Raw genomic sequence first — 27,965 nt, 5'->3', positions numbered from 1 at the left:
AGCTAAATTGCACTTTTATAGCACATCATTTCCAGCGACATTATCTGGAGAATCAATGGTGAACGTGTGAGTACCACCAAAGCGCAGGTGTCTGCATACGGCACCCGGAGACGCGGACTCACAGAGCCTGGAAGTCGGGCTTCAGCGGCATCACCGGGAGAATCAACGGTGAGTGTGTGCTCACCAACGGGACGTAGGTGTCTGCATACGGCACCCGGAGACGTGGACTCACAGAGCCTGGAAGTCGGGGTAATTAACAATAATAATACATCAGGCGCCAGTGAAGCGCCCTCCCGCAGCCCGAGACCGTCTCATATATTATTTTCCTGTTCCGCATGTCAGCTTCAGGTGCGAATCATATTAAAGCTCCGTTGTGGAGCGTTTGTTGCACTTACCTATTGCATTTTGGCTGAGTGGCAATTTGATGAAGAGTGTCTAACACTACAAAACACAATGAGACACTGTTGCAATTTATAGCTGGTTAAATTATCTGCACGATCCTACATATGGACTGATTTTTACCAATTTTATTGATTTTTCTGTGCACAGTAGTTTACTTATGATCCACCTCCTTTAGCTTATTATTATCTTATTATTATGTTCTGTTTTTTGCTTTTTTTGATTAATGTTTTATTTAGACCGGTCTAATTAATTTATTCATAATTAATTCTTAACATACATGTATGTATGTGTGATAAAAATAAAAAAGAATCATATAAAATATATTAAATTATCCTCTTGTTTTGTTTTTATTGAGTCAAGCAAACTCTGAGCCATATCATTTGTATAATTAATTAGCGCAGGAATCAATGTGTTTGTTTTTTGTTTTTATTAAGCAGACCCTGAAAATGTAAAAAAATGTGTTGGGAAAAAATCAGACGTTAAGAAAATGAATATATAAATATATAATGCATTCTGAATGCGCCTGCAAAGTTGATTTTTCTCGCTAAACGTTCATCGCCTGCTGCTCTGTCTGTCAGTTGCTTCATTGGTTTCCTGTATTCAACCAAATTCAATATAAAATACTTTCACTTACGTACAAGGCCATTAACCAAACTGCACCAACATACATCTCTTCACTCATCTCAAAGTGTCTCCCAACCCGACCTCTCCGCTCTGCACAAAGGGGGTAATTCCAAGTTGATCGCAGCAGGAAATTTTTTAGCAGTTGGGCAAAACCATGTGCACTGCAGGGGAGGCAGATATAACGTGCAGAGATAGTTAGATTTGGGTGGGTTATTTTGTTTCTGTGCAGGGTAAATACTGGCTGCTTTATTTTTACCCTGCAAATTAAATTGCAGATTGAACTCACCACACCCAAATCTATCTCTCTCTGCACGTTATATCTGCCTCCCCTGCAGTGCACATGGTTTTGCCCAGTTGCTAACAGAATTCCTGCTGCGATCAACTTGGAATTACCCCCAAGATCTGCATCTCTCATGCACACACATTACTTGCTCCCACAATTACAGGATTTTATTTGGGCTGAAGCCACTCCCATGCACAAGACTTTCCTCTAGTCTCCACACCTTCAAAAGTTCCCTGGAAACTTCAGGCAGTTTATCATATTCCAGAACTACCCACATTGCCTTCATAAGCTATCCCATCCAATTACATACCCGAGTCTATACCGTCCACACATGACTTTACATACTTTCACTTTCTTCCCTTTCACATCCTCCTGAGTCCTGACCTTTGGTCAACATCGTAACTGGTAATACAGCCCACAAAGATATTTTGCAATCTGGCTGGTCCAATACGCAATACGTGTTTTAATGCCTACAGTACTTCCCTATAAATTGTAACCTTGTGAGCAGGGCCCAGGGATGGCCATCGTGGGTTGCCCATCGATGGTTGCCGTCGATATTGCAAACGCAGTTGTTAACTATTGATGGTACTTAAACCATCGATGGTTTGCGCCACTCGATTGCCAACGCCCCACCCACCCGCGGCGGGTCGAGTCACATCTGTCGCAGTTGGGGACACCGACAGCCAGTTGGGGTGTGTGGGCGTATCTCATGCTGAGTGGGCGTATTCCCATGCTGCGTAGACGAATTACATGCTGCGTGGGCGTGCCTAGTCAGATCCGGAAGCGGAAGCAGCAAAGCTGTCGCCGGCTAGGGGGAGATGGTTGCCTTTCTGTGCGCAGTGTGTCGGAAAACCGTCTTCTGCGGCAGGAGGAAGCATGCCTATGGGAAGGCACATCGGGAGCAGCTCGCCTTGGTGCTACGTTCCTTCAGTGACAAGGTGAGTGTGACCCGCACCAGTCAGTGTCATGTCATTACCCAGCACACCTATTGTCTAGGGCACCAAATCAGTCATGCCATGCTCCCCCTGCACACCCGCTGTGCCCGGTGGGGTGTATTTTTTTATACCACCCATGAATGTTCCAGGTGACCCCACACACCCTTTATACTGTACAGCACGGTGATGTATATGTCTGTTCCGGGTGACCCCACACACCCCTTATACTGTACAGCACGGTGATGTATATGTCTGTTCCGGGTGACCCCACACACCCCTAATACTGTGCACCATGGTGATGTGTATGTCTGTTCCAGGCGACCCCACGCACCCCGTATACTGTACAGCACGGTGATGTCTGTCTGTTCCAGGTGACCCCGCACACCCAGTATACTGTGCAGCATGATGATGTGTATGTGTTATACCGCCCATGTCTGTTCCAGGTGACCCCGCACACCCAGTATACTGTGCAGCATGATGATGTGTATGTGTTATACCGCCCATGTCTGTTCCAGGTGACCCCGCACACCCAGTATACTGTGCAGCATGATGATGTGTATGTGTTATACCGCCCATGTCTGTTCCAGGTGACCCCGCACACCCAGTATACTGTGCAGCATGATGATGTGTATGTGTTATACCGCCCATGTCTGTTCCAGGTGACCCCGCACACCCAGTATACTGTGCAGCATGATGATGTGTATGTGTTATACCGCCCATGTCTGTTCCAGGTGACCCCGCACACCCAGTATACTGTGCAGCATGATGATGTGTATGTGTTATACCGCCCATGTCTGTTCCAGGTGACCCCGCACACCCAGTATACTGTGCAGCATGATGATGTGTATGTGTTATACCGCCCATGTCTGTTCCAGGTGACCCCGCACACCCAGTATACTGTGCTGCATGATGATGTGTATGTGTTATACCGCCCATGTCTGTTCCAGGTGACCCCCGCACGGAAGATGATTAAAGGGGCCACAATAGTAAGGTTTGATCCTCAGGAGCACGAGCGGAAATTCTGGTGTCACTGTTGTGAGGAAGAAGTACAGAGACACACAAGTGATGGCAGCCTGACCGTACTCTATGGGGGGATGTTGGAGCACTTACACAGGTATAGCTAATGCTTTATGCTGCTGCCAATGTCACGCCATACTAATATACTTATTTACTGTCCTCCTGCTTTTTAAACATACTTCAGTGAAGTCGGCATTTCTATTAAAAAACCCTGCTTATTACAGGTATTTGTCAGCAAGGACATTCTGTGGCTTGTGCTTTGGGCTTACTGTTTTTTCACCATCTTTGAAATAACAGAGCTACAGGTTTGTCAGTCTCTGGTATACTGTGGAAATGTTTTCTATTAATGGCTATTTGTTAAAAACCCATTCCAATGCTTAGTATGTATTGTCGGCACTATTGAGGGGATCTGTCAAATCTTGTAAAGAGAGAAAGTGGAGCAGTTGTGCATAGCATCCAGTCTGCTTCCAGCTGTCATGTTACAGGCTGGTGAAGATCATTAGTTGCTATGAGCAAATTCACTTTATCTCCAAGATCTGATAAATCTCTCCCTAATGCTAGCCATACATCAGACCAACTTTTCTCCAACACTCCAAACTTCCAACCATCCAACTTGTCTGTTCAACTAAAACAGTGCCCCACACATCTCACCAACTTTTTACCAGTGCTCCACACATCTAACCAACTTTTCATCAGACCAACCAACCTTCCAACTTCTGTCCAACTTGTGATGTCACCGAAGTAGGCGGACAGTGCCTGCCTACAGTTCTTCAGTTTTGTTTTGTTTTTTAATTTCAAAACATGCAGAAGTGTCTTTTTTTCAGTGAAACTGGGCTTTTCTTTCACCACCATACATTTATTAGATTTACTTATTTTTATACTGAACTATGGATACCAGCATGGGTGGGCTGCCAAGGCAAATATATATATAGATATATATATATATATAGATATATATATATGGATCCCAAATAGGTCTGGCACTCTCCCAACTGGCTTGAAGTTACCCCGGTGCCCTCTGAAGAAATAATACAGAAGTCCAAAATGACACAGCGGCACTCGAGGATTTTTTCGTGCAGTAAATGAAGTTATATTTCAAAAGAAATTACAAGTAGCCAACGTTTCGGGGCTTACATGCCCCTTTGTCAAGGTGTATGATCATACACCTTGACAAAGGGGCATGTAAGCCCCGAAACGTTGGCTACTTGTAATTTCTTTTGAAATATAACTTCATTTACTGCACGAAAAAATCCTCGAGTGCCGCTGTGTCATTTTGGACTTCTATATATATATATATATATATATATATATATATATATATATAAAAGATGTAGATATTCGGCACTCCCAATGTAGTAAAATGTACAGCTTGCCTGGTGCCCTCTTTTTTGGAGGCACAAGTATTATTTATATATTTTTAAAAAGATTATTATTATATATATATATATATATATATATATATATATATATATATATATATATATATATATATATATATATATATATATATATATATATATATATTTTTTTTTTTTAAATGGAATGGGAAAAACCCGAAAAAAATTTGCGTGGGGTCCCCCCTCCAACGCATAACCAGCCTCGGGCTCTTCGAGCCGGTCCTGGTTCTAAAAATCCGGGGGGAAAACGGACAGGGGATCCCCTGTATTTTTAAAACCAGCACCGGGCTCTGCGCCTGGTGCTGGTGCAAAAAATACGGGGGACAAAAAGAGTAGGGGTCCCCCATATTTTTTACACCAGCATCAGGCTCCACTAGCTGGACAGATAATGCCACAGCCGGGGGTCACTTTTATACAGTGCCCTGCGGCCATGGCATTAAATATCCAACTAGTCACCCCTGGCCGGGGTACCCTGGGGGAGTGGGGACCACTTCAATCAAGGGGTCCCCCCCCCCCCCAGCCACCCAAGGGCCAGGGGTGAAGCCCGAGGCTGTTTCCCCCATCCAAAGGCTGCGGATGGGGGGCTGATAGCCTTGAGAAAAGGTAAAGAATATTGTTTTTCCAGTAGTACTACAAGTCCCAGCAAGCCTCCCCCGCAAGCTGGTACTTGGAGAACCACAAGTACCAGCATGCGGGAGAAAAACGGGCCCGCTGGTACCTGCAGTTCTAATGGAAAAAAAATACCCAAATAAAAACAGGAGACACACACCGTGACAGTAAAACTTTATTTCACACATGTCGACACACACATACTTACCTATGTTGACACGAAGCAGTCGGTCCTCTTCTCCAAGTAGAATCCACGGGTACCTGAAAATAAAAGATAATTATACTCATCTGATCCAGCGTCCTTATACCTAATGCCACCCCTGTAGTAGTAGCATCCTTATACGTAATGTTCCCCCAGTAGTAGTACCGCCCTTATACATAATGCCCCCCCAGTAGTAGTAGCATCCTTACATGTAATGCCCTCCCAGTAGTAGTAGCACCGTCCTTATACATAATGCCCCCCAGTAGTAAGAGTCCTTATACATAATGCCCCCCAGTAGTAAGAGTCCTTATACATAATGCCCCCCCAGTAGTAGCGTCCTTATATGTAATGCCCCCCCAGTATTAGTAGCCTCCTTATACATAATGCCCCCCCAGTAGTAGTAGCATCGTTATATGTAATGCCCCCCTGTAGTAGTAGCGTTCTTATACATAATGCCCCCCCAGTAGTAGTAGTAGCATCGTTATATGTAATGCCCCCATGTAGTAGTAGCGTTCTTATACATAATGCCCCCCAGTAGTAGTAGCATTGTTATAGGTAATGCCCCCCCAGTAATAGTAGCGTCCTTATACATAATGCCCCCCCAGCAGTAGTATCGTTATATGTAATGCCCCCCCCCCAGCAATAGTAGCCTCCTTATACGTAATGCCCCCCCTATAGTAGTAGCGTCCTTATACGTAATGCCCCTCCTATAGTAGTAGCGTCCTTGCATGTAATGGCCCCCCTAGCAGTGGCGTCCATAAAGCGCGCACACAGACATACCTCACACACACACAATTCACACATATATACAGACACACACACCCCACCTTGCACACACACACACTTCACATAAATACAAACACACACACACACATATACAAACACACACACACACATATATATATACAAACACACACACACACACACATATATACAAACACACACACACACACTCACACTCACTTCTCTCTCACCCTCCACTTACCAAGTCTGGCTGGCCGTCACTGCAAAACTGTCTGGTCCCGTGTAGCTCCGCCCCTCTATTCCGTGTAGCCCCGCCCCCTCGTGCCGCCATAGCTCCGCCCCTTTTTCAGACCCCGCACTGCACAGCCCGCTGTCACAGGTGATTGGGGGGGGGGGGGGGGGAGGGGGGCTTTTCATGCTGCCGGCACAGTAGGCGGACACTAGCAGGCAGTGTCCGCCTACTTATCGTTCAGTTGGGGGGAAAGTTTCCCCTACACCTGAACGATTGGTTGGGAAAATCAAACAGGTTTGATTTTCCCAACTAGTTGGACAGACCGTTTCTGTCCGTTTTTCAGCGTGTGGGAGCAAACGGCTGATAATCGTTTGCTCCCACACACTGCCAGATTATCTTTCCAACCAGCCAACTAGTTGGCTGGTTGGAAAGATATCGTCCTGATGTATGGCCAGCTCTAAAGGGCCCTACACACTAGATCAGTGGTTCTCAAACTCTGTCCTCAGGACCCCACACAGTGCATGTTTTGCAGGTAACCCAGCAGGTACACAGGTGTATTAATAACTCACTGACACATTTAAAAGGTCCACAGGTGGAGCTAATTATGTCACTGTTGATTCTGTGAGGAGACCTGCAAAACATGCACTGTGTGGGGTCCTGAGGACCGAGTTTGAGAACCTGTGCACTAGATCATACCACTAAACGATCTGAACGTTCTCATTCAGTGTGTAGGCACCAACGATGAACGATGTGCGGCCCCGCGTTCGTTCATCGTTGGTGCTGGATCACTTATGCATGCAGGCCAATATGGACAATCTCGTCCATATTAGTATGCACTGCTATGGTGACAGGGGAAGTGAAGAAACTTCACTCACCCTGTCTTCCCCCCCCCTGTCACTCCCCCCCACCCCCATCCGCCACCGGGTTGCCCGTCTGCCACCTTGGCCATGTGTGTAGGGCCCATTAAACACTCTCTTGCATCTTTTGTTGACTCCTATGTGGCATCTGGAATTGGTCCGGCAGGCTTTGGTTACATGCACCACTTACCCTCTGTAAAGAGAGAATATTCTGTCCTGAGTCACACATCTACCTGTCATCCGAGCAATGACTCCCACAGTGTAGCGTAAGCTGGTATAGTGTATATCCAATGCTCATACATTGGGGGAGATATACTCAGCTTTGGGGAGTGATAACGTACCAACCAATCAGCTCCCAACTGTCATTTTTCAAACACAGCCTGTAACATGACAGTTAGGATCTGATTGGCTGGTACTTAATCTGTCTCCACTTTATCACTCTCCGAGGCTTAATACATCTACCCCATAGTATTTTTAGATAACTGTACCTTCTAGATCTTTGTTTATTATGAATTATGCTGGGCACATACTAGACGATATTGTTAATGATGTACCCGATTCCGGCGGATTGGAAAGCCACATTGTTCAAATCATCAAGTGTATATGTACTATGACATTGTCCACACGCGCATTGGCATGTAGGGCTGGCGGAAGATATCGCTAGCGAGGGTCATGCTGCCGAATGCAACATGGTCCCCACCATCGCAGTATTTTCCCCACCTTTGCTGCTGGGTCCCGACACCTGCGATGTCACTGGGTACACACATTGTTTAGTGTGTACCGAGCTTTACAACTTTGTGGACCCAGCAATATCGCGAGCGACGGGAAAGCAGACATTGTCAAGTGCATACACACGTGCCGATGCCGGCAGCGATGGAGAGACTCCGGGGGCGCACGCCCCTCGCTAGCGATGTCTTACATTGGCCCTAATGATGTGCCGGGAGCGTGCATCGTCAGCGACATAGCGCGTATACACGTGATGAGTTGAACAATGTGGCGTTCTTATCCGCTGGAATCGGGCACATCATTGACAATATCGTCTAGTGCAGTGATTCTCTACTTTTTTTTTTTTTTTAACTCTGCACACCCAACAATACTTAAAAATTGCCAAGGCACAACATCAGTCATCCCCGGGGAAACAAAACCACACATTTGCCCCACAGTAAAAAAAAAAAAAAAAAAAGCTCACACATTGGCCTCCACTGAAAAAAACAATAACATTGCTCCCCACTTACAATCCACTATTCCCCACATAAGCTACATTCCTTTCTACAGGAAAAATAAAATAACAAATATTGGCCCCTACCGTCATCTGTGCTCCACCATGTCCCTCAGTGGTGGGGTTTGCTTACAGTGCTGTGAGCACTCTGCAGCGGGCGGGCGGGAAGGTGTGGATGCGGGCGGGCTGGTGGGACTTTGGTGCGTCTTTGACTCTGTTGCACACCTACCAACCAGTCCTGGCACACCGGTTGAAAAAGCCTGGTCTAGTGTGTAATATTTAGAACTATGCTCCCAAACTCTTGGATGGAAGCCTACACTTACATTCTGAGAAATGTTACTCTGATTGAGGCATTGTGAATGAACTCCTTATGAATCTTCTGTACATTTATCTGGCAGACCAAGCCACATAAAGGCGGTGAACAAGTTTTGGTGGACGCACCAGGCTGACGGCAAACTGAAGGCGCACTTTGTGATCACTGAAGATGAGTTTGGAATGTAAGTTTTTTTTTTTTTTTACACACTGAAAAAGAGGAATGGAAGAGTTCTTTACAAATTCAGCACGGAACACCTAGATCTACAGTTATGTGTATTATGCCAGAGTTTGTGTAGATGCCCTATTGGGGGACAGATTGCTTTAAGCTCAAATCCCCATTGGAGCCTCATGTGATGTGTCTGTATGTAATGTTACTGAAACACACACAACTGTGCGGTAATTGTGCAGAGGAGCACATTACACAAAGCTTCAGCAGGACCTGGCATGTACTTGAATCTTTGTGTAAACATTAACACCGAGCTTTAAGAACCACACCTTAACATACATGAGTGTACTAGCTTTTTCCTAATAGAAAGCAGGTGATACAGATGGAGCCACATTTATCTTGGCCTTTAATAGGATTAACTGAACCAGGGCTGTCGGACGTAATCCCCTGCTGTAATGATTGTATTGTACTGCAGCTGAGAACAATAAAGGAAGGTCTTATGCTAATAAACCATGGTGTGCCTAGGCGCAGCAGAGAAGCCAAGATAACCGTGGCTCCTTCTGTAGGTCTGACATTGGAACCCATGTCTACTCATTTAACTGTGTGCAAGTGCTTTGCGTAGTGTCACGGGTGTAAGAACGTCTCTTAATCCATTTAACGCAAGTTAAATGCTTGAAATCCATCGCGGGTGGGGTCTACTCCCTCTATCTGCCTGAAAAACAAAAATCCATACAATATACTTTATAAATGGCAGTTCCTGCCTGTTAGCAATAATCCCTATCTGCTGTCATCTAGCAACCGGATTTTCAGAGGTAGTTGTGTTTTGGCCTAAATCTACCAAATGACTGCAGGTAGGGGCAGATTTACTATTCTGTCTTCCAGATAATGTTAAGTTCTTGAATGTGATATTCTTAGTTAACACAACTGCGGTCTGCTTGGTCTTGTTTGAAAATGTATTTGTCCATTTATACTATTTTTGTGCCAATAGGTTCAAGTCCTCAGTAACCAAAGCACTTGAAAGCTACGAAGAAACAGAAGATGTTCTTATTCAACAGGTGGGTACAGGATGGTAAGATGACCAAATGCCCCTCTATGATTTGTATGCTACTTCTTCTGTCCCGGAAATAAGACTTTAAAGTGGATATAAGGTGGTAGCCAAACTAACATAAACTGTTAAAAACACACTTCATATAGCAGGGATTGGTCCTGGAGGTGTCATAACAATGTCACTCATTGGGGGAGATTCAAATGTTTGAAAAGTCAGTTGGGTTGTCTGTTTTTTTTCCTGTCTCTTAGATAGGAAAAAACAGACTCCCAACTGACTTTTCAAACATTTGAATCTCCCCCATAGTGTCTCCAGTAGCTGGCATTTCAAATATTTTAGTAGTAGTAGTAGTAGTAATTGTGATAGAGGTACAGTAATCCTGCTGCTTTCGCTCTTATTTTGTCCCCAAATGTAGATTTGTTAGTATATAGCAGACACCTTTTATACACAGTAAGTTAGTATACAGCGCTGCTCTAGGGATACTGGGAGAGACGGTTAAAGCGTTGTAGCTGAAAGAATAATGAGGATGTATGAGAGAGTAAAAAAGAGGCATCTTAATGATTTGTTTATAGTAAACTAAAGCCAGAAAGCTCAGAAATTTAAATAGAAGTAGCTTACTAACATTTTCATCAATGTGGGTATGTTACAGCCTGCCCAAGCTTTTCGTTCCTATCTGCATGAAGAAAGCAGTAGCAGGCTAAAACTACATAGACTGAATACCAAGGGTCCCTATATTACTACCTTTATCATGCCTCATCACCCAGTGAGACATTGGGGGTAATTCCGAGTTGATCGCAGCAGGATCTTTGTTAGCAGATGGGCAAAACCATGTGCACTGCAGGGGAGGCAGATATAACATGTGCAGAGAGAGGTAGATTTGGGTGTGGTGTGTTCAATCTGCAATCTAATTTGCAGTGTAAAAATAAAGCAGCCAGTATTTACCCTGCACAGAAACAAAATAACCACCCAAATCTAACTCTCTCTACACATGTTATATCTGCCCCCCCCCCCCCCCCCCTGCAGTGCACATGGTTTTGCCCAACTGCTAACAAAGTTCCTGCTGCGATCAACTCAGAATTACCCCCATTGTTTAATATACACTCTTTATTGCATATGTTTATGCACCACAACTATCATCCTTCAGGTAAATGTAATGATATGCAAGAACATCTACCCAGATTCATTGGAATATAAAACAAGCGCCAGCTTCTCTTGTCAAAGTCTGAATTACCCATTGCGTTTAAATGGGAAAATGTGTTCCCATTTAATGCCCTCAGTACTGTAAAAAAAAATATAGCCATATTATCTGCCACTGACACAGGTTTCTGTCGAGCTGGCCGTACAGCTTAAGATTTTCTATCCCACCAACCACTCACTCGCTGGTTGGAACGAAAATTTGGTAGTGGATGGGAGCAAATGACAATGACCCATTTGCTCCCAAACGTCGGAAAATGGACAAAACCGGCCATTCTGACAAATAGGTTAAAAACAGTTGTTGAGGCATTTTCCAGTGTTTGGGAGCCAATTGTCATCAGCTCCCATCCATTACCAAATTTTTGTTCCAACAGGTGAATTGGTTGGTTGACTCTTAAGTTGTATGGCCAACTATTGGGGTCTATGTACCAAGCCTTGGATAGAGATAAAGTACCAGCCAATCCGCTCCTAACTGCAATGTTACGGACTGGATTGACCGTTAAGCAGGGTGTACACTAGACGATATGTGATCCCGTGGATCGGAGTGACATATCGGGTACATTGTCTAGTGTGTACCCATGTTATGCGTGCCCCCCGCGGGTAGCTAGCTACATTCCCTATCAGGCCCGATGGGGGATGTCGCAAGTAATTGCAAGCTGCAGAATGTAGCGTATCACGTGCCCCTCCCCCTTCCCCCACTCGGACCCGGCATCTGCAAGGGTGTATGCAGTTGCCGCATGCCGGGCCCCGGCGGCTGGGTATACATCTCTAAGTGTGTGCCCAGCATTAGGAGCTGATTGGTTGGTACTTTATCTCATTCCAAGGCTTAGTAAATAGACCCCTTAGTAACTTAGAGGTTACAAAATGATCATTGCGAATTGTGTGTATAGCTGTAGCATGTGCAAAGCCTAAATGACTGCTTTCGTTCTCAGGTTGCTGGTCAGATTCGGGAGGTTGAACAGACCAGGCTGGATCTATTACAAACAGTCCTAGAGGTTTGTTTTCAGAGATCCGCAGATCAGTATCCACATGAAATTTAGTTTTGGTCATGTGACATTTGTCATTGTGAGAGCTGTTGTGTTGGTAAGGAGATTAGTATAATGAGGAGGGTACAGTACATTAGTTACAGCTACATAAGTCTCTTGTCTAGGCATAAACCAGCTACATATATTTGTGTGTATGAACTATGCAGGGTGTGTGTTAACCATACTGAGTTGGGTATACAGTTAGCCGCGATATTGCGGTTTTGCGATAATTCTGTATCCTATTATCGGTGATAAGTCTCCATTGGGTTTATTGCGGATTTCTCTTCACCATCTCTGAGCAGGGGGATAAGAAGTGCAAAATCCCTATTTCTCTAACGTCCTAGTGGATGCTGGGGACTCCGTCAGGACCATGGGGAATAGCGGGCTCCGCAGGAGACAGGGCACATCTAAAAAAGCTTTTAGGTCACATGGTGTGTACTGGCTCCTCCCCCTATGACCCTCCTCCAAGCCTAAGTTAGGTTTTTGTGCCCGTCCGAGAGGGTGCAATCTAGGTGGCTCTCTTAAAGAGCTGTTTAGAAAAGTTTTTTTTTAGGTTTCTAATCAGTGATTCCTGCTGGCGACAGGATCACTGCAACGAGGGACTTAGGGGAGAGACTTGCAACTCACCTGCGTGCAGGAGGATTGAAGTTTTAGGCTACTGGACACTGAGCTCCAGAGGGAGTCGGAACACAGGTCAGCCTGGGGTTCGTCCCGGAGCCGCGCCGCCGATCCCCCTTACAGACGCTGAAGAACGGCAGAACGGAGGTCCGGAAACAGGCGGCAGAAGACTCCTCAGTCTTCATGAAGGTAGCGCACAGCACTGCAGCTGTGCGCCATTGTTGCTACACGGCTCACTGATCTCGGTCACGGAGGGTGCAGGGCGCTGCTGGGGGCGCCCTGGGCAGCAATATAGATTACCTTAGAGGCAAATAAATACATCACATATAGCCATTAAGGCTATATGTATGTATTTAACCCAGGCCAGTTTTCCTAATAACCGGGAGAAAAGCCCGCCGTGAAAGGGGCGGAGCTTATTCTCCTCAGCACTCAGCGCCATTTTCCTGACCAGCTCCGCTGGTGAGGAAGGCTCCCACTCTCCCCTGCACTACAGAAACAGGGTTAAAGAGAAGGGGGGCATAAATTGGCGATATAATTATATATTAAGAGCCCATATATAGAAACAACACCTTCTAGGGTTGTTATATACATTATGGCGCTTTTGGTGTGTGCTGGCAAACTCTCCCTCTGTCTCCCCAAAGGGCTAGTGGGTCCTGTCCTCTATCAGAGCATTCCCTGTATGTGTGTGCTGTAGGTCGGTACGTGTGTGTCGACATGTATGAGGAAAATGTTGGTGAGGAGACGGAGAAAATTGCCTGTAATGGTGATGTCACTCTCTAGGGAGTCGACACCAGAATGGATGGCTTACTTATGGAATTACGTGATAATGTCAACACGCTGCAAGCCGGTTGACGACATGAGACAGCCGGCGGACAAATTAGTATCGGTCCAGGCGTCTCAGACACCGTCAGGGGCTTGAAAAAACGCCCATTTACCTCAGTCGGTCGACAGACACGGACACTGACCCCAGTGTCGACGGTGAAGAAACAAACGTATTTTTCCTTTAGGGCCACAAGTTACATGTTAAGGGCAATGAAGGAGGTGTTACGTATTTCTGATACCACAAGTACCACAAATAAGGGTATTTTGTAGGGTGGGAATAAACTACTTGTAGTTTTGCCTGAATCAGATAAATTAAATGAAGTGTGTGATGATACGTGGGGTTCCTCCGACAGAAAGTTATGGGCGGTATACCCTTTTTCCCGCCAGTAGTAAGGGCGAGTTGGAAAACACACCTTAGGGTGGACAAGGCGCTCACACGCTTATAAAAAACATGGCGTTACCGTTTCCAGATACGGCCGCCCTCAAGGAGCCAGCTGATAGGAAGCTGGAAAATATCATAACAGTATATACACACATACTGGTGTTATACTACGACCAGCAATCGCCTCAGCCTGGATGTGCAGCGCTGAGGGGGCTTGGTCGGATTTCCTGACTGAAAATTTTGATACCCTTGACAGGGACAGGATTTTATTGTCTATAGAGCATTTTAAGGATGCATTTCTATATATGTGTGATGCGCAGAGGCATATTTGCATTCTGGCATCAAGAGTAAATGTGATGTACATATCTGCCAGACGAAGACACGACAGTGGTCAGGTGAGGCAGATTCCAGACGGCATATGGAAGTATTGCCGTATAAAGGGGCGGTCCATTGGACCTGGTGGCCATGGCAACAGCTGAAAAATCCACCTTTTGTTACCCCGAGTCACATATTGGCAGAAAAGGACACAGTCTTTTCAGTCTCAGTCCTTTCGTCCCCATACGGGCAGGCGGGCGAAGGCCAGTCATATCTGCCCAGGGGGAGAGGAAAGGGAAGAAGACTGCAGCAAGCAGCTCATTCCCAGGAACAGAAGCTCCTCACGGCTTCTGCCAAGTCCGCAGCATAACGCTGGGGCCGTACAAGCGGACTCAGGTGCGGTAGGGGGTCATCTCAAGAGTTTCAGCAACACTCGCAAGGGAACTCCGGGATCCTACATGTAATATCCCAGGTGTACATTGGAAATTCGAGACGTCTCCCCCTCACACAATTCACAGGCTGTATTCCCAGCAGGTGATAATCAAAGTACCCTTCTTACAACAAGGAAGGGGGTAGTATTCCACACTATATTGTGGTACTGAAGCCAACCGGCTCGGTGAGATCTGAAATATTTGAACACTTACATACAAGCGTTCAAATCAAGATGGAGTCACTCGGAGCAGTGATAGCGAACCAGGAAGAAGGGGACGATATGATGTCACTGGATATCAGGGACGTTTACCTACAGGTCCAAATTTGCCCTTCTCACCAAGGGTACTTCAGGTTCCTGGTACAGAACTGTCACTATCAGTTCAGACGCTGCCGTTTGGATTGTCCACGGCGCCCCGGGTCTTTACCAAGGTAATGGCCGGAATGATGATTTTTCTTAAAAGAAACATGGACGCTTTCCTGATAAGGGCAAGGTCCAGAGAACAGTTGGAGGTCGGAGTAGCACTATCTTAAGTAGTTCTACGACAGCACGAGTGGATTCTAAATATTCCAAAATCGCAGCTTTTTCCGACGACACGTCTACTGTTCCTAGGGAAGATTCTGGACACAGTCCAGAAAAACGTGTTTCTCCCAGTGGAGAAAACCAGGGAGTTATCCGAGCTAATCGGGATCCTCCTAAAACCAGGAAAAGTGTCAGTGCATCATTGCACAAGAGTCCTGGTAAAAATGGTGGCTTATTACGAAGCAATTCCATTCGGCAGATTTCCCGCAAGAACTCTTCAGTGGGATCTGCTGGACAAATGGTCCGGATCGCATCCTCAGATGCATCAGCGGATAACCCTATATCCAAGGAAAAGGGTGTCTCTCCTGTGGTGATTACAGAGTGCTCATCTTCTAGAGGGCCGCAGATTCGGCATTCAGGATTGGATGCCGGTGACCACGGAGGCCAGCCTGAGAGGCTGGGGAACAGTCACACAGGGAAAAAATTTCCAGGGAAGTGTGATTAAGTCTGGAGAATTCTCTCCGCATAAATAAGCTTAGAGCAATTTTATAATGCTCTAAACTTAGCTAGACCTCTGCTTCAAGGTCAGCCGGTATTGATCCAGTGGGATAACATCACGGCAGTCGCCCACGTAAACAGAAGGGCGGCACAAGAAGCAGGAGGGCAGTGAAAACTGCAAGGATTTTTCGCTAGGCGGAAAATCATGTGATAGCACTGTCAGCAGTGTTCTTTCCGGGAGTGGACGACTGGGAAGCAGACTTCCTCAGCAGGCATGACCTCCACCCGGGAGAGTGGAAACTTCATAGGGAAGTTTTTCAACATGATTGTGGACCGTTGGCAAAGACCAAAGGTGGACATGATGGCGTCCCGCCCGAACAAAAAACGGGACAGGTATTCTGCCAGGTCATGAGACCTTCAGGCGATAGCTGTGGATGTTCTGGTAACACCGTGGGTGTACCAGTCTGTGTATGTGTTCCCTCCTCTGTTTCTCATAACCAGGGTATTGAGAATTATAAGACATAGAGGAGTATGAACTATACTAGTGGCTCCGGATTGGCCAAGAGGGACTTGGTACCCGGAACTTCAAGAAATGCTCACAGAGGACTAAGGGCCTGGGGAGCTAAGAAGGGACTTGATTCAGCAAGTACCATGTCTATTCCAAGACTTACCGCGGCTGCGTTTGACGGCATGGCGGTTGAATGCCGGATCCTGAGGGGAAAAGGCATTCCATAAGAGGTCATACCTACCCTGGTCAAAGCCAGGAAGGAGGTGACCGCACAACGTCATCACCACATGTGGTGAAAATATGTTGCGTGGGTGAGGCCAGGAAGGCTCCACGACGGAAATTCAACTAGGTCGATTTCTACACTTCCTGAAAACAGGAGTGTTTTGGACCTCAAATTGGGGTTCATTAACATTTAAATTTCGGCCCTGTAGATTTTCTTCCAGAAAGAATTGACTTCAGTTCCTGAAGTCCAGATTGTGAAGGATGTATTGCATATACAGCTTTTTTGTGCCCCTAGGGGCACCGTGAGATCTCAACATAGTGTTGGGATTTCTTAAAATCATATTGGTTTGAACCGCTCAAATCTGTGGATTTGAAATATCTCACATGGAAAGTGACCATGCTGTTGACAAATATCTCACATGGGAAGTGACCATGTTGTTAGCCCTGGCCTCGGCCAGGCGATTGTCAGAATGGGCGGCTTTGTCTTACAAAAGCCCATATTAAAATTTTCCATTTGAACAGGACAGAACTGGGACTCGTCTCCAGTTTCTTCATAAAGGGGTGTCAGCGTTTTCACCTGAAACAACCTCTTGTGGTGCCTGCGGCTACTAGGGACTTGGAGGACTCCAAGTTACTAGACGTGGTCAGGGCCCTAAAAATATATATATATATATATATAAATATATAGTTAGGACGGCTGGAGTCAGAAAGTCTGACTTGCTGTTTATACTGTATACACCCAACAAGCTGGGTGCTCATGCTTCTAAGCAGTCTATTGCACGCTGGATTTGTAGTACAATTCAGCTTGCACATTCTGTGGCAGGCCTGCCACAGACGAAATATGTAGATGCCCATTCCACAAGGAAGGTGGGCTCATCCTGGGCGGCTGCCCGAGGAGTCTCGGCATTACAACTTTGCCGAGCAGCTACGTGGTCGGGGGAGAACACGTTTGTAAAATTTTACAAATTTTGATACTCTGGCTAAGGAGGACCTGGAGTTCTCTCATTCGGTGCTGCAGAGTCATCCGCACTCTCCCGCCCGTTTGGGAGCTTTGGTATAATCCCCATGGTCCTGACGGAGTCCCCAGCATCCACTAGGACGTTAGAGAAAATAAGAATTTACTTACCGATAATTCTATTTCTCGTAGTCCGTAGTGGATGCTGGGCGCCCATCCCAAGTGCGGATTGTCTGCAATGCTTGTACATAGTTATTGTTACAAAAATCGGGTTATTACTATTGTTGTGAGCCATCTTTTCGGAGGCTACTTCGTTTTGTTATCATACTGTTAACTGGGTTCAGATCACAAGTTGTACGGTGTGATTGGTGTGGCTGGTATGAGTCTTACCCGGGATTCAAGATCCTTCCTTATTGTGTACGCTCGTCCGGGCACAGTACCTAACTGAGGCTTGGAGGAGGGTCATAGGGGGAGGAGCCAGTACACACCATGTGACCTAAAAGCTTTTTTAGATGTGCCCTGTCTCCTGCGGAGCCCGCTATTCCCCATGGTCCTGACGGAGTCCCCAGCATCCACTACGGACTACGAGAAATAGAATTATCGGTAAGTAAATTCTTATTTTAAGCTAAAAATGTCAGGATTTGGTTCTGAACCCCTGGGACACCCCCCTGAATGACTCATTAGGTACTTGGAAGTTTTTAATTTAAGAATGATGTAATGATAAATGTTGGAAATTGGGGTACAAGGTATGGGACAGGTATATTGGAGTGCTTTAGACTTGCAGGTGGGAGTAATCGGTCCGTTTCCACATTTATTTTTTTACAGTACCCTAGAATGACCTAAATATACACTCATACCAATTTTTATGTTCCCCAAATTTAATGAGAGCACTGATTTTGCTGAAAAAAAAAGCTTTCTATTTTACCCCTTTTTTTTTTTTAATGTAACAGCCATTTGACCCAATTTAATGACACCAAATAGTTTTATTATGGCCACTGACAGACTTCTATACTGTTTTCCTATGTTAGTTTGGCTGTTTTAGGGGTACAGGCAGATTTCCCCACTTTCTCCTATTCTTATCTCCGCTTTTGTTGGTTAGATTTATTTAGCAAATCCCGTTATTGCCGTTTTGGAATAGGTGTGATAAATGGAAGCGTGCAGGCTGCAATAACACAATTTTTCGGGAGATAGGTGCGATAACATTAGCCCGGATCGCGTAGTCACGGCTAATTGGATACCCACCTAAGAGTGTACATAAGCTGCCACTATATAACCCTAGCGTTGGCCATCACGATAGTTCTATTTAAATTGTCTTCAGATTCCCAGTATCCTTTTTGAGACACCTTGTTACACAAATGTGTTAAATCCTATGCCCATGTAATATGTAATTTATATGTAAGAGTTATTAAACCGATAATGCAAGTTTCTTTTATCCAGTTTGAACATACATTCTAAGTTAAATATATATATGAAAAAAAGGGCTCTGGCCCTATTGCTGCTAATCTATATTATTACTAGCTAATGCCCATCTAACAGACTGTCTAATAGAAAGCACAAATGCCCTAGAAGGACAGGCGTCCCAATGATGTGCAGTCTGACCGATATTCCTGATACATAGACACCACTGTAACAGGCTTCTATATACATACGTTTGCATGTAACGCTTAGTTGTCCTTTAATGAAGTCAGATTTCACTGGGGGACGTGTCTACATTTTGAGCAGATTTGATATAATTCCCTCACCCTACCTAGTAGAACGTCCAGGTCCCTTCTGTGGGTCGTCTGCAGTTATTTAGACCACAGGTTCTCAAACTCGGTCCTCAGGACCCCACACGGTCCATGTTTTGCAGGTCACCTGTAGATTTTAAAAAGTGACAGTTGGTGATACACAGTGCAGCTGCTGGGTGACCTGGAAAACGTGAACCGTGTGGGGTCCTGAGGACCGAGTTTGAGAACCACTGATTTAAACCATATACTGTCAGAGTAACACATGCTCACATTTGATTGGATGGGAAGTAGATATGGGATCAACAGTTCTATGTTGATCCCAAATTGCAGACACCGGCTTGTCGACGAGGTTTACCTCATATATCATGGTGAATGTCGATTCCACGTTTCCAACTCATTTGGATAGTTGCCATGGCTGTATAGCAACAGCTGCCATTGCCTTGCCTGGGCCTCTCAGGAGCTGATGTGCTCTGGAGGGCTGTCATTTCCTCCTGTTTGTTTTATGGTTATCCCTAATCTCTGATTAACCATTATGTATTATTGCCTGACACCGCCCCAATTATCACTAGCTGCTGATGAACAATAATGTGTTATATTTTGTGCAGAAATGAATACACAGTACTTAAAATTCACTTGTTTAATCATCAGCTGAAAATGTGGTTCTGTACTCTATTATTGTGTGTTGCTGGAGCAACACACAGTATATGTGAATATAGACAGTCACTAATAGATAGGAGAGACGTGTTTGGTTAATAGAACCCACTAAGTAGAGAATGGAGTGGGAAGAGTTGCTAGTTCAGCTCCTCGATTTGTCTTGAACAGTCCCTCCTCTTCTGTCTGCCGCTGCTTCCTACCTTATTCCCTGTCTTGAGTCCGTTATCTGACAAAGATCAGTACAAATCTCATAGTATTTTTAGAGTCCGGACAGGGCTCATGTATTTCCCACGTAAGGCAGTGGCCCTCTGAGAACCATAAGCAAAATAATTGAGAAAATTGTTAATAATTCCTGAATTGCACCCAGCCTGTGACACAGCCTACGGGAGAGGAAGAGGAGCCCTGGAGCAGCACTGAACGAGAGCCATTTGGGTAAGGAGACATTATTCTCTTCCTCAAGTCGCACTTGTTTATATACTCTGTACAATGACACCTACAGTGTCTGATCTTCAATGTGAAGTTGGCTAAAGAGGACCATACATCAGCCGGTTGGTTGGAGTCTGTGCATCGAGAATTTCCAAAATGTTGGAATTCCCCAATCTCCCGACCCAGCCATCAGGAGAATTGCCATGATATTCTGCTGATGTACCGTCCCCTTAAATCTCTGTGCCTTAAAGCAGTGGCTAATACCCCTTTCACACACAGCCTTTGGACCTGGGTTTTTGCCGGGGCTTGCAGCTAGAACCGGGCCACTGCTATGCGTGAACAGACCTGACCCGGTTCAGGTGTCCTGGGTCTGCAAACCTGATCGGTACTAGGGGGCAGATGTATTAACCTGGAGAAGGCATAAGGAAGTGATAAACCAGTGATATGTGCAAGGTGATAAAGGCAGCAGCCAATCAGATCCTAACTGTTAATTTACATATTGGAGCTGATTGGCTGGGGCCTTTATCACCTTGCACATATCACTGGTTTATCACTTCCTTATGCCTTCTACAGGTTAATACATCGGCCCCTAGGTTATTCCTGGGACCAACTTGGGCCGGATGTAGTGTGAACAGCGTTACCCGGGCCATGCCTAAAAGGGGCTGATTGGCGGGCACAGTAATGTTGTCCACTTTAAGGGGTGAATTTACTAAAGCTTCTAAAAATTTAGGTGTTGATGATGCCTATAGCAACCAATCAGATTCTGTCTATCCTGTCTCTACTGCATCCTAGAAAATGATAGACAGAATCTGATTGGTTGTAATGGACAACATCACCACTCTTCATTTTTAGAAGCTTTAGTAAATTAACCCGTAAGTCAGAAGACCCTAGTCACTGGAAGATCCAGGTCCACTGTGAACAGTGACAACCCAGGAATAGCCTAGGTCCTTCACCCTTGTGTAAAAGGGGGGCAAGTCCTGGCTTCAACCTGTGCTCAGTGTTCCGGCTCCGAGCCGAGTTAAAGCCAGGGTTTATGTGTAAAATGGGTATTGTTTTAGAATTGTAGTTTGGTTTTAAGATTTTTTTTTTTATTTTTTTTTGTAATTTTCCATTGTTTTCATTTTAATTATTTATGCCATGTTCCAAGTGGGTGAACTGAATGAGACGAGATATTCCATAAAATGAGCTATAGTACAATCTTCCCTTTTCTGTTGTATCCTAGCTGACACGACTGTTGGCGCCAGCAGGACATAACTATATTAATAGTAGTATTAGACCCTTACGGCAGCGTTGTCCTAATAGACAGCAAGTTGTAGCATTGTGACATATACACATGCATAGATTTGATGTAAAGCCTTCTGCCGTCTGTATGCCAGTGGATGTGTTGCTTGGCATTGAGTAGTACAATGGTAAGACTTGTGTCCTGCCACCCAGAGAGTATGTCCGACTCCCGGTGTGGATTCTCCAAGCACCGGTATCTGTAAATTACAGTGCTCTGTAAGGTCTGGGTCCCCACTATTCTGCTGATCATAGGCAAAGGAAGTTTTACAGAAGAAAACACATCTAGGGAACATGTCACAAAGTTATCGGAGTTTTCACTGAAATGTATTTCTCCTGCAAGAATAAGTGGATGGCCAACACGTAGCTGCAGTTAGATCCTAGATTTAGTGACCTACTGGTAACAATAAGAATGATGCTTTCCAATCATCCATGCCCCCCCTTTAATTTGTGTACTCCCCTCTTGCACTGGTTGCGTTATGGTCCTGGGTTTTGCTCTGTGCTGGCAGTTACTATGACGAGCGGTGTAATTAGAGCCTTCGCCACTTCACTTGGTGGATATTGCTAGCACCGAGTCAAGAAGGCGGAAACGTCTCCCCATCTCAAGAGCTGTCACAGAGCTGAGGTTGGAGCTTATACGTAAATAAGTCCCATCCTCTCCATATTGCCTCTGTATTCCTTCCTCATAGGCCATGCTTAGGGGTACATTATAGTTATGTTACTGTACAGACGTGTACAACTTGGTAACACCGTTCTCTAATTGTTGGTTATGTAATACATTCTTTTGGGGAACGCCTATAGTTGAGGATCCCAGTATCGTGTCATACTAAACCTTGGGGATTCCAAAAAAAAAACAAATGTTGCCAACCCTTGGGCTAGAAGACGTAATGCAATGTGAAAAAAGTAAGAACACACCTGAGGACGCACCTTCACCTGTCCTGTGTCCTGAGGACGCACCTTCACCTGTCCTGAGGACGCACCTTCACCTGTCCTGAGGACGCACCTTCACCTGTCCTGTGGACGCACCTTCACCTAGTATTTTAAAATTGGTTACTGGTACCTGTCTTAGCATTGTATATTTGTATTGAGATTATATTGCTTGCGTGTGTTATCTTATATACGAAGACGGCTTTATTTGTCCATTAAAGCATGTGATTCACTAAATGGGGGATGTCCATCCTTGTAGGTCTTACAGTTCCAAATGGTTAGAGGTGGGGGGTTCCTTATCTTACTGGCAAATGCTTTTATCTCTAGTAGGATCTGGCAATTCCGCTATTCCCAGCAACTTGTTTTAGGTGGATTGCCCTATCCTGAGGTGAGAATACCTGAAGGATGGGTACATGAATTGTGGTGGTAATACAGTATTACGGCTCTTTTGCTCCAAGTCCCTTGCATGTGCCTTTATTCTCCTGTGTACGCAACTTGGGGCCTTATTCAGGTTGGTTAGCAAACCAAAAAAAGCACACTCATGGGTAAAACCATGTGCACGGCAGGTGTAACATGTGCAGAGAGAGTTAGATTTGGGTGGGGTGTGTTTCAATTGAAATCTGAATTGCAGTGTGAAAATAAAGCAGCCAGTATGTACCCTGCACAGAAACAATATAACCCACCTATATCTAACTCTCTCTGCACATGTTACATCTGCCCCACCTGCAGTTCTCATGGTTTTGCCCATTAGTGTCATTTTTTTGGTTTGCTAACAAACCTGAATAACCCCCTTGGTAAGTAGTGACAGTGAGCTGGCTTCATAGAGTATGTCGGCGTTCCTCTGCTTCAGAGAGAAGTGGGTTTACCGAACCATCTTATCTCCATTTTGTGATAACAGAGAGGAAACCATGTGCACTAAAGTCGCAGTACTACAAGTGTTTATTAAGGACTGTTTCTTACCAGAATGACGCCAGGTTTAGACATGGAGAACGCCGGTCCCAGCAACGGACAGACCCTACCACGTGCAAACCAACCCGTGGGATCAGATCCACTTCTCACATTTATTGGTCACCAGGTAATCTTATTGCTCCAAATTCTAAGGTCCCTCCTGTTCCCTGATTGTGTAAAACATGTGAAGCTGACAAGATATGACTGTCCTGTCTTAGGTGTATATCTATTCACTTAGTCAGCTAACTAAATACAATGGGCGGAATCCTATTGGCTGCGGTGAGTTACTGCCGCTGATGGGTTCCCCCGGGGCTATTCTATTAGCCTGTAGCCCGCACTTATTGGGGATTTTGCTTTACGTGCCCCAATAACCAGCCCCGGGAAACCCGTTATCAGACAGTAACACATGGGTCTGCAAAGTTATCATGGATTCCATGTGTTATCGCCCGATAACGGGTAGTATTATTCATCATTACCGTGCAGAAAATCACTGCACCTAATAGGATACCGCCCAATGTGTTTTTACATCCCTCAGTATAAAAAACAATTATCATGTTGGACTTCTTAGCAGATGGGTGTATACTACTACTAGAAGTTCCTTATCTAGCTGGTATAATGTTTGCCATTGTCTCCCTTAGGTGATGTCTAACAACGGTAACATCCACACAGGTGAGAACAAATGTCTCTAGAGCTCCAGCCATTGGAAGTAATTATCTAGGTCTGTGCTATATCCATTCCCTGGAAGGTGATAGATGGTTTCCTGATGAATACACTGATGGCTTCTGTATTGTGTGGCACTGTTCGTGTCATTAGCCTACAAGCTGCATCGGGGCAGAATGTCTTGATTATACTGAAGAGCCCATCGTCTTCTGCCTTCCAGTCTGTGCGAGATATTCTGTACTGTGTTTAGGGATTGTCAGCAGAACTGGTTCTGGATGGCAGCCACTGTGTGGTTGGATAGTGTTTGGCCTGTCTACACCACCTCTTGCTGCATCCCCCCCCCCCCCTTCCCGTTTACAGTTACAGGCATACATCAGCTGGAAATTGGTGTAGTTTCCCCATCCCCAACATGTTTAGTTTCCCCAATGGATTGTCGCTCATCGCTGGGGCTAGGTTGGCGGGTGCCGGCAGATCGGGGACACGGGGCCGTTGATGCATGGGGAAAAGTTTGACAAACTACTAAACAGATGTTTCATGCAAATTGAACTGAAGTGAATTATCCCCACTCCCCCCATACATAACACATTGTATTGTATTCTACTATGCCAATGTTCAACAGGCTGCATAGGCACACCACTAAGGGATGTTGGCACAAGCTGGCTTTTCTTGTGATGACTGCAGATGGCAGACGCTTTATTGGTGATAGTCTATGGAAGCTATACGCCAGGGATGGGGGAACGTTTGGCCCTCCAGCTGTTGTTGAACTACACCTCCCAGCATGCCCTGCAACAGTTTTAGCATGGCCAAATAGCAAAACTGTAGCAGGTCTTGCTGGTATGTGTAGTTCAGCAATAGTTGGGAGGGCCAAAGTTTCCCCATCCCTGCTATATGCAAAATCTCCGAAAGTGTGATATGCCTATGTAATGCATTGTAATGCGCACTGTGCAGTGATTTAAGATTTGTCATTGGCAACTGGGAATGTTTCAGGTGCCCTCCCTCCCTGGATGGTCCCTGATGAAGAGGTCACTGAAACGCAACGGGGGATTGGCCCATCTCTCGAGGACTTTTTAAAGCACAGTAAGCAAACAACGGCTGTATTTTTAAAATGCCCTTTTTAATGTTGGTAAACTGCATGTAAATGGGTCTGATTTAATAAAACTACTCAACATTCCAGTTACCTCCAAATCCATCCTGTACAGCTTTTATTCTGTGCGACAGATACAGAGTAGGCGCAGCAGTGTGCACTGACCGGATAATAGGAAAACAAATCTATGCATTATAATATACTGGATTCCTAAGATTGATATTTTCATGGGAAACTCTAAATTCTAAAACCTGGAATGGCCGGGGAAATTAGGGACTATTAAACTTGTACCATTAATGCAGCATGCGCTATAAAACGATGGGCAGCTCTCTGTTCACTTCGCTTGTTTTGTTCTATGTGGAAATCACGGGGCAGCATGTTGAGTTCTTGTGGAACTGGATGGTGGCATCTTGTACTTTCCCGTAGAGTAAATCTATAGAGGTGCGTTGACTAGAGAATCAGGATTTTCCCCACCCGTGACTGACTGCTCCGTCTTATGTTTTATATCAGAGGAGAAGATGAAGCTGAAAAAGCTTCCTCCCAACAGAGTGGGGGCAAACTTTGATCACAGTGCCCCAACAGATGAGGGCTGGCTTCCGTCCTTCGGTAGGGTGTGGAACAGTGGAAGGAGGTGGCAATCCCGGTGAGTATGGGGATAGCTGCACTTATGTCCTTCTTGTTTTGTCTGGCTCAGAAGAGTGCTGTATTTCCCAGTCTCCATTATATTGTGTACGTGTGCGCATATTGTCATTAATACTTTAAAAAAAAGAAGAAGCTTACTCTTCCATCTCAAAGATTTTTGTTTTTGTTTTTCTAGTCCCGTTTTTCATAGTGCGGCCAAAAAAAAGAACACATATTTATATAATTATAGATCGGCTCTGTATGTCTAACATTGGCACTGGCTGAGCTGCAATACTATATGCTGCTGTTCCTGTAGGTTAGGCATTCCCAACCACGGTCCCAAGGCACACTAACAGTGCAGGTTTTAGTGATATCCAGGCTTCAGCACAGGTGACTTAATTAGTAGCTCAGTTATTCAGATTTAACCATCTGTGCTGCAGCCTGGATATCACTAAAACCTGCACTGTTGGTGTGCCGTGAGGAACGTGGTTGGGAATGCCTGCTGTAGGTCCACATGTAATGTCCCTTTGACATGTTAGGTCATGGCGATCACGGCTAGCCCCCGCCCCCCAGACCATAAACATCACCGCAACACTTACCTTCGTGATCTCAACGGTCGGTGTTCCGGCTGCTGGGATGCTGACCGCATCCCTTCCTTGCATTTACCCTGCACCCCTGCTGAGATTTATGTATGTTCCTATGGAGTGTCAGATGCACTGACATGGAATGAGGAGCATTTAACACTGCACATGTAATAACAAACGGTCAGATGAGTTTGGTACAATATATCACATCCACTTACTGGTATGAGAAATGCAGGCAGTGGCGTTGGAACGGGGGGGGGGTCAATATGACAGAATTACCTCCGATACCCGCGGTGACTTGTACTTTAAAACGTCTGCTGTCGCGGCGTGCTATGTTGTGTGCCGTCCAAGCTGGCAGGCTCAGCGTGGCCACGCCTCCTCCCAGTAATGCATCAGTGAAGAGCCGGCTTGGACACCGCACAGCATAGCACACTGCGGCTGTGCGGCAGCAGACCTTTTAAAGGACAAGTCACCACGGGTATCGGAGGTAAGCGCTCCCGTACACTGGTTATGGGGATTGGGGGGAGCGCCAATATGTATCCCCCCCCCCCCCCAAACCTGAACATTCTGGCGCCCCTGAATGCAGGTAATCAGCCCATTAATACTACGGCTATGCAGACTTATGCAGTCTCTCTGTTTTGCAGGCATCAGTACAGAAGTGAGGCAGGAGACTCGGGTGCAAAGAGAAGGAAGACAGAAAATAAAATGTAAATTGCAGCACAAGCTCCCAGATTTGGAGGGACATTATTGTTTTTTTTTTTCCTTTTTTTGCATATTTATTATATGTAACTATTTGATGCATGTTTTGCAAATACAGTTTTCTTTCCGTAAAATATACAGACTTGCACTTTAAAGGCCAAAACCTGACGTTATCTACTTTAATAAACTGTTAAATGAGTTTGTTTCCTGATCTGATTTTTTTTTTATTTTTAAATAATTTCCTTACTACGAGCAAAGTCTTCAACATATTGTATTCCGTGTTTGTTTTTTAAATTGAGTTATTCTTTATTGATTTTTTTTTTTTTTTAAATACACCCAACAATTAAAATAAAATAGTCAACGGGTATGTGGCAAGAACTGAGTAAGCAAAAGGGGCATCCAGGAGAAAATAACATGGAACAGTATATACTATTAAAGCGCATAATACAAGATCCAGGCTATACACAGCACCCCACACCGTATAAATAATACATAGCAAGTTCCCCAAGGCGCCATTTGGGCTCACATAGCGGGAGATGTAGAGCAGTACAGAAAACAAAATACCCACCACTATAGATCCCAGATATAATAGCCGCATACCAAAAAAATAAAAATTAATCTCCCCCCCCCCCATCTCCCCTCCTTGGAGCTTCCTGTCCTCCCAAGGAACAGTACATGGAGTACTTGAATGATAAATCCTGGAGCCTCAACCCCACCATTAGAAATGTGAAATGGATATTTGAAAAACCACACTGGAATAAAGACAGAAACTGAGAGGATTTCCAGCTCAGGAGTAAATGCAGCCTTTGGACAGGATAA

The 27,965-nt window shown here is 45.2% G+C and overlaps 1 protein-coding gene across 1 annotated transcript; it reads left to right on the top strand.

Annotated features, from left to right (window-relative positions):
• Nucleotides 1-1,965: 1,965 nt before the first annotated feature.
• On the top strand, nucleotides 1,966-27,345 carry CENATAC (centrosomal AT-AC splicing factor). The gene is made up of 11 exons (XM_063943483.1): nucleotides 1,966-2,247; nucleotides 3,192-3,358; nucleotides 8,920-9,018; nucleotides 9,991-10,057; nucleotides 12,174-12,236; nucleotides 20,287-20,351; nucleotides 23,514-23,625; nucleotides 24,137-24,167; nucleotides 25,146-25,235; nucleotides 25,753-25,885; nucleotides 27,092-27,345. Exons 1-11 carry the CDS (start codon nucleotides 2,128-2,130, stop codon nucleotides 27,156-27,158), a joined length of 1,014 nt encoding a protein of 337 aa, XP_063799553.1. The 5' UTR covers nucleotides 1,966-2,127; the 3' UTR covers nucleotides 27,159-27,345.
• The last annotated feature ends 620 nt before the right edge of the window (nucleotides 27,346-27,965 follow it).

The sequence above is a fragment of the Pseudophryne corroboree genome, chromosome 10 (genome assembly GCF_028390025.1).
Source record: "Pseudophryne corroboree isolate aPseCor3 chromosome 10, aPseCor3.hap2, whole genome shotgun sequence".
NCBI lineage: Eukaryota > Metazoa > Chordata > Amphibia > Anura > Myobatrachidae > Pseudophryne > Pseudophryne corroboree.
The sequence above is the reverse complement of the archived record's forward strand: the minus strand, read 5'-3'. Positions and strand labels throughout refer to the sequence as shown.

Bases quoted from the DNA above. Each gene is read 5' to 3' on its own strand.
- CENATAC (XM_063943483.1), top strand. From the start codon at position 2,128: ATGGTTGCCTTTCTGTGCGCAGTGTGTCGGAAAACCGTCTTCTGCGGC. The intron at 23,626-24,136 runs GTAATCTTATTG...TGTCTCCCTTAG, and splicing joins TCACATTTATTGGTCACCAG to GTGATGTCTAACAACGGTAA. The intron at 25,236-25,752 runs GTAAGCAAACAA...GTTTTATATCAG, and splicing joins CGAGGACTTTTTAAAGCACA to AGGAGAAGATGAAGCTGAAA.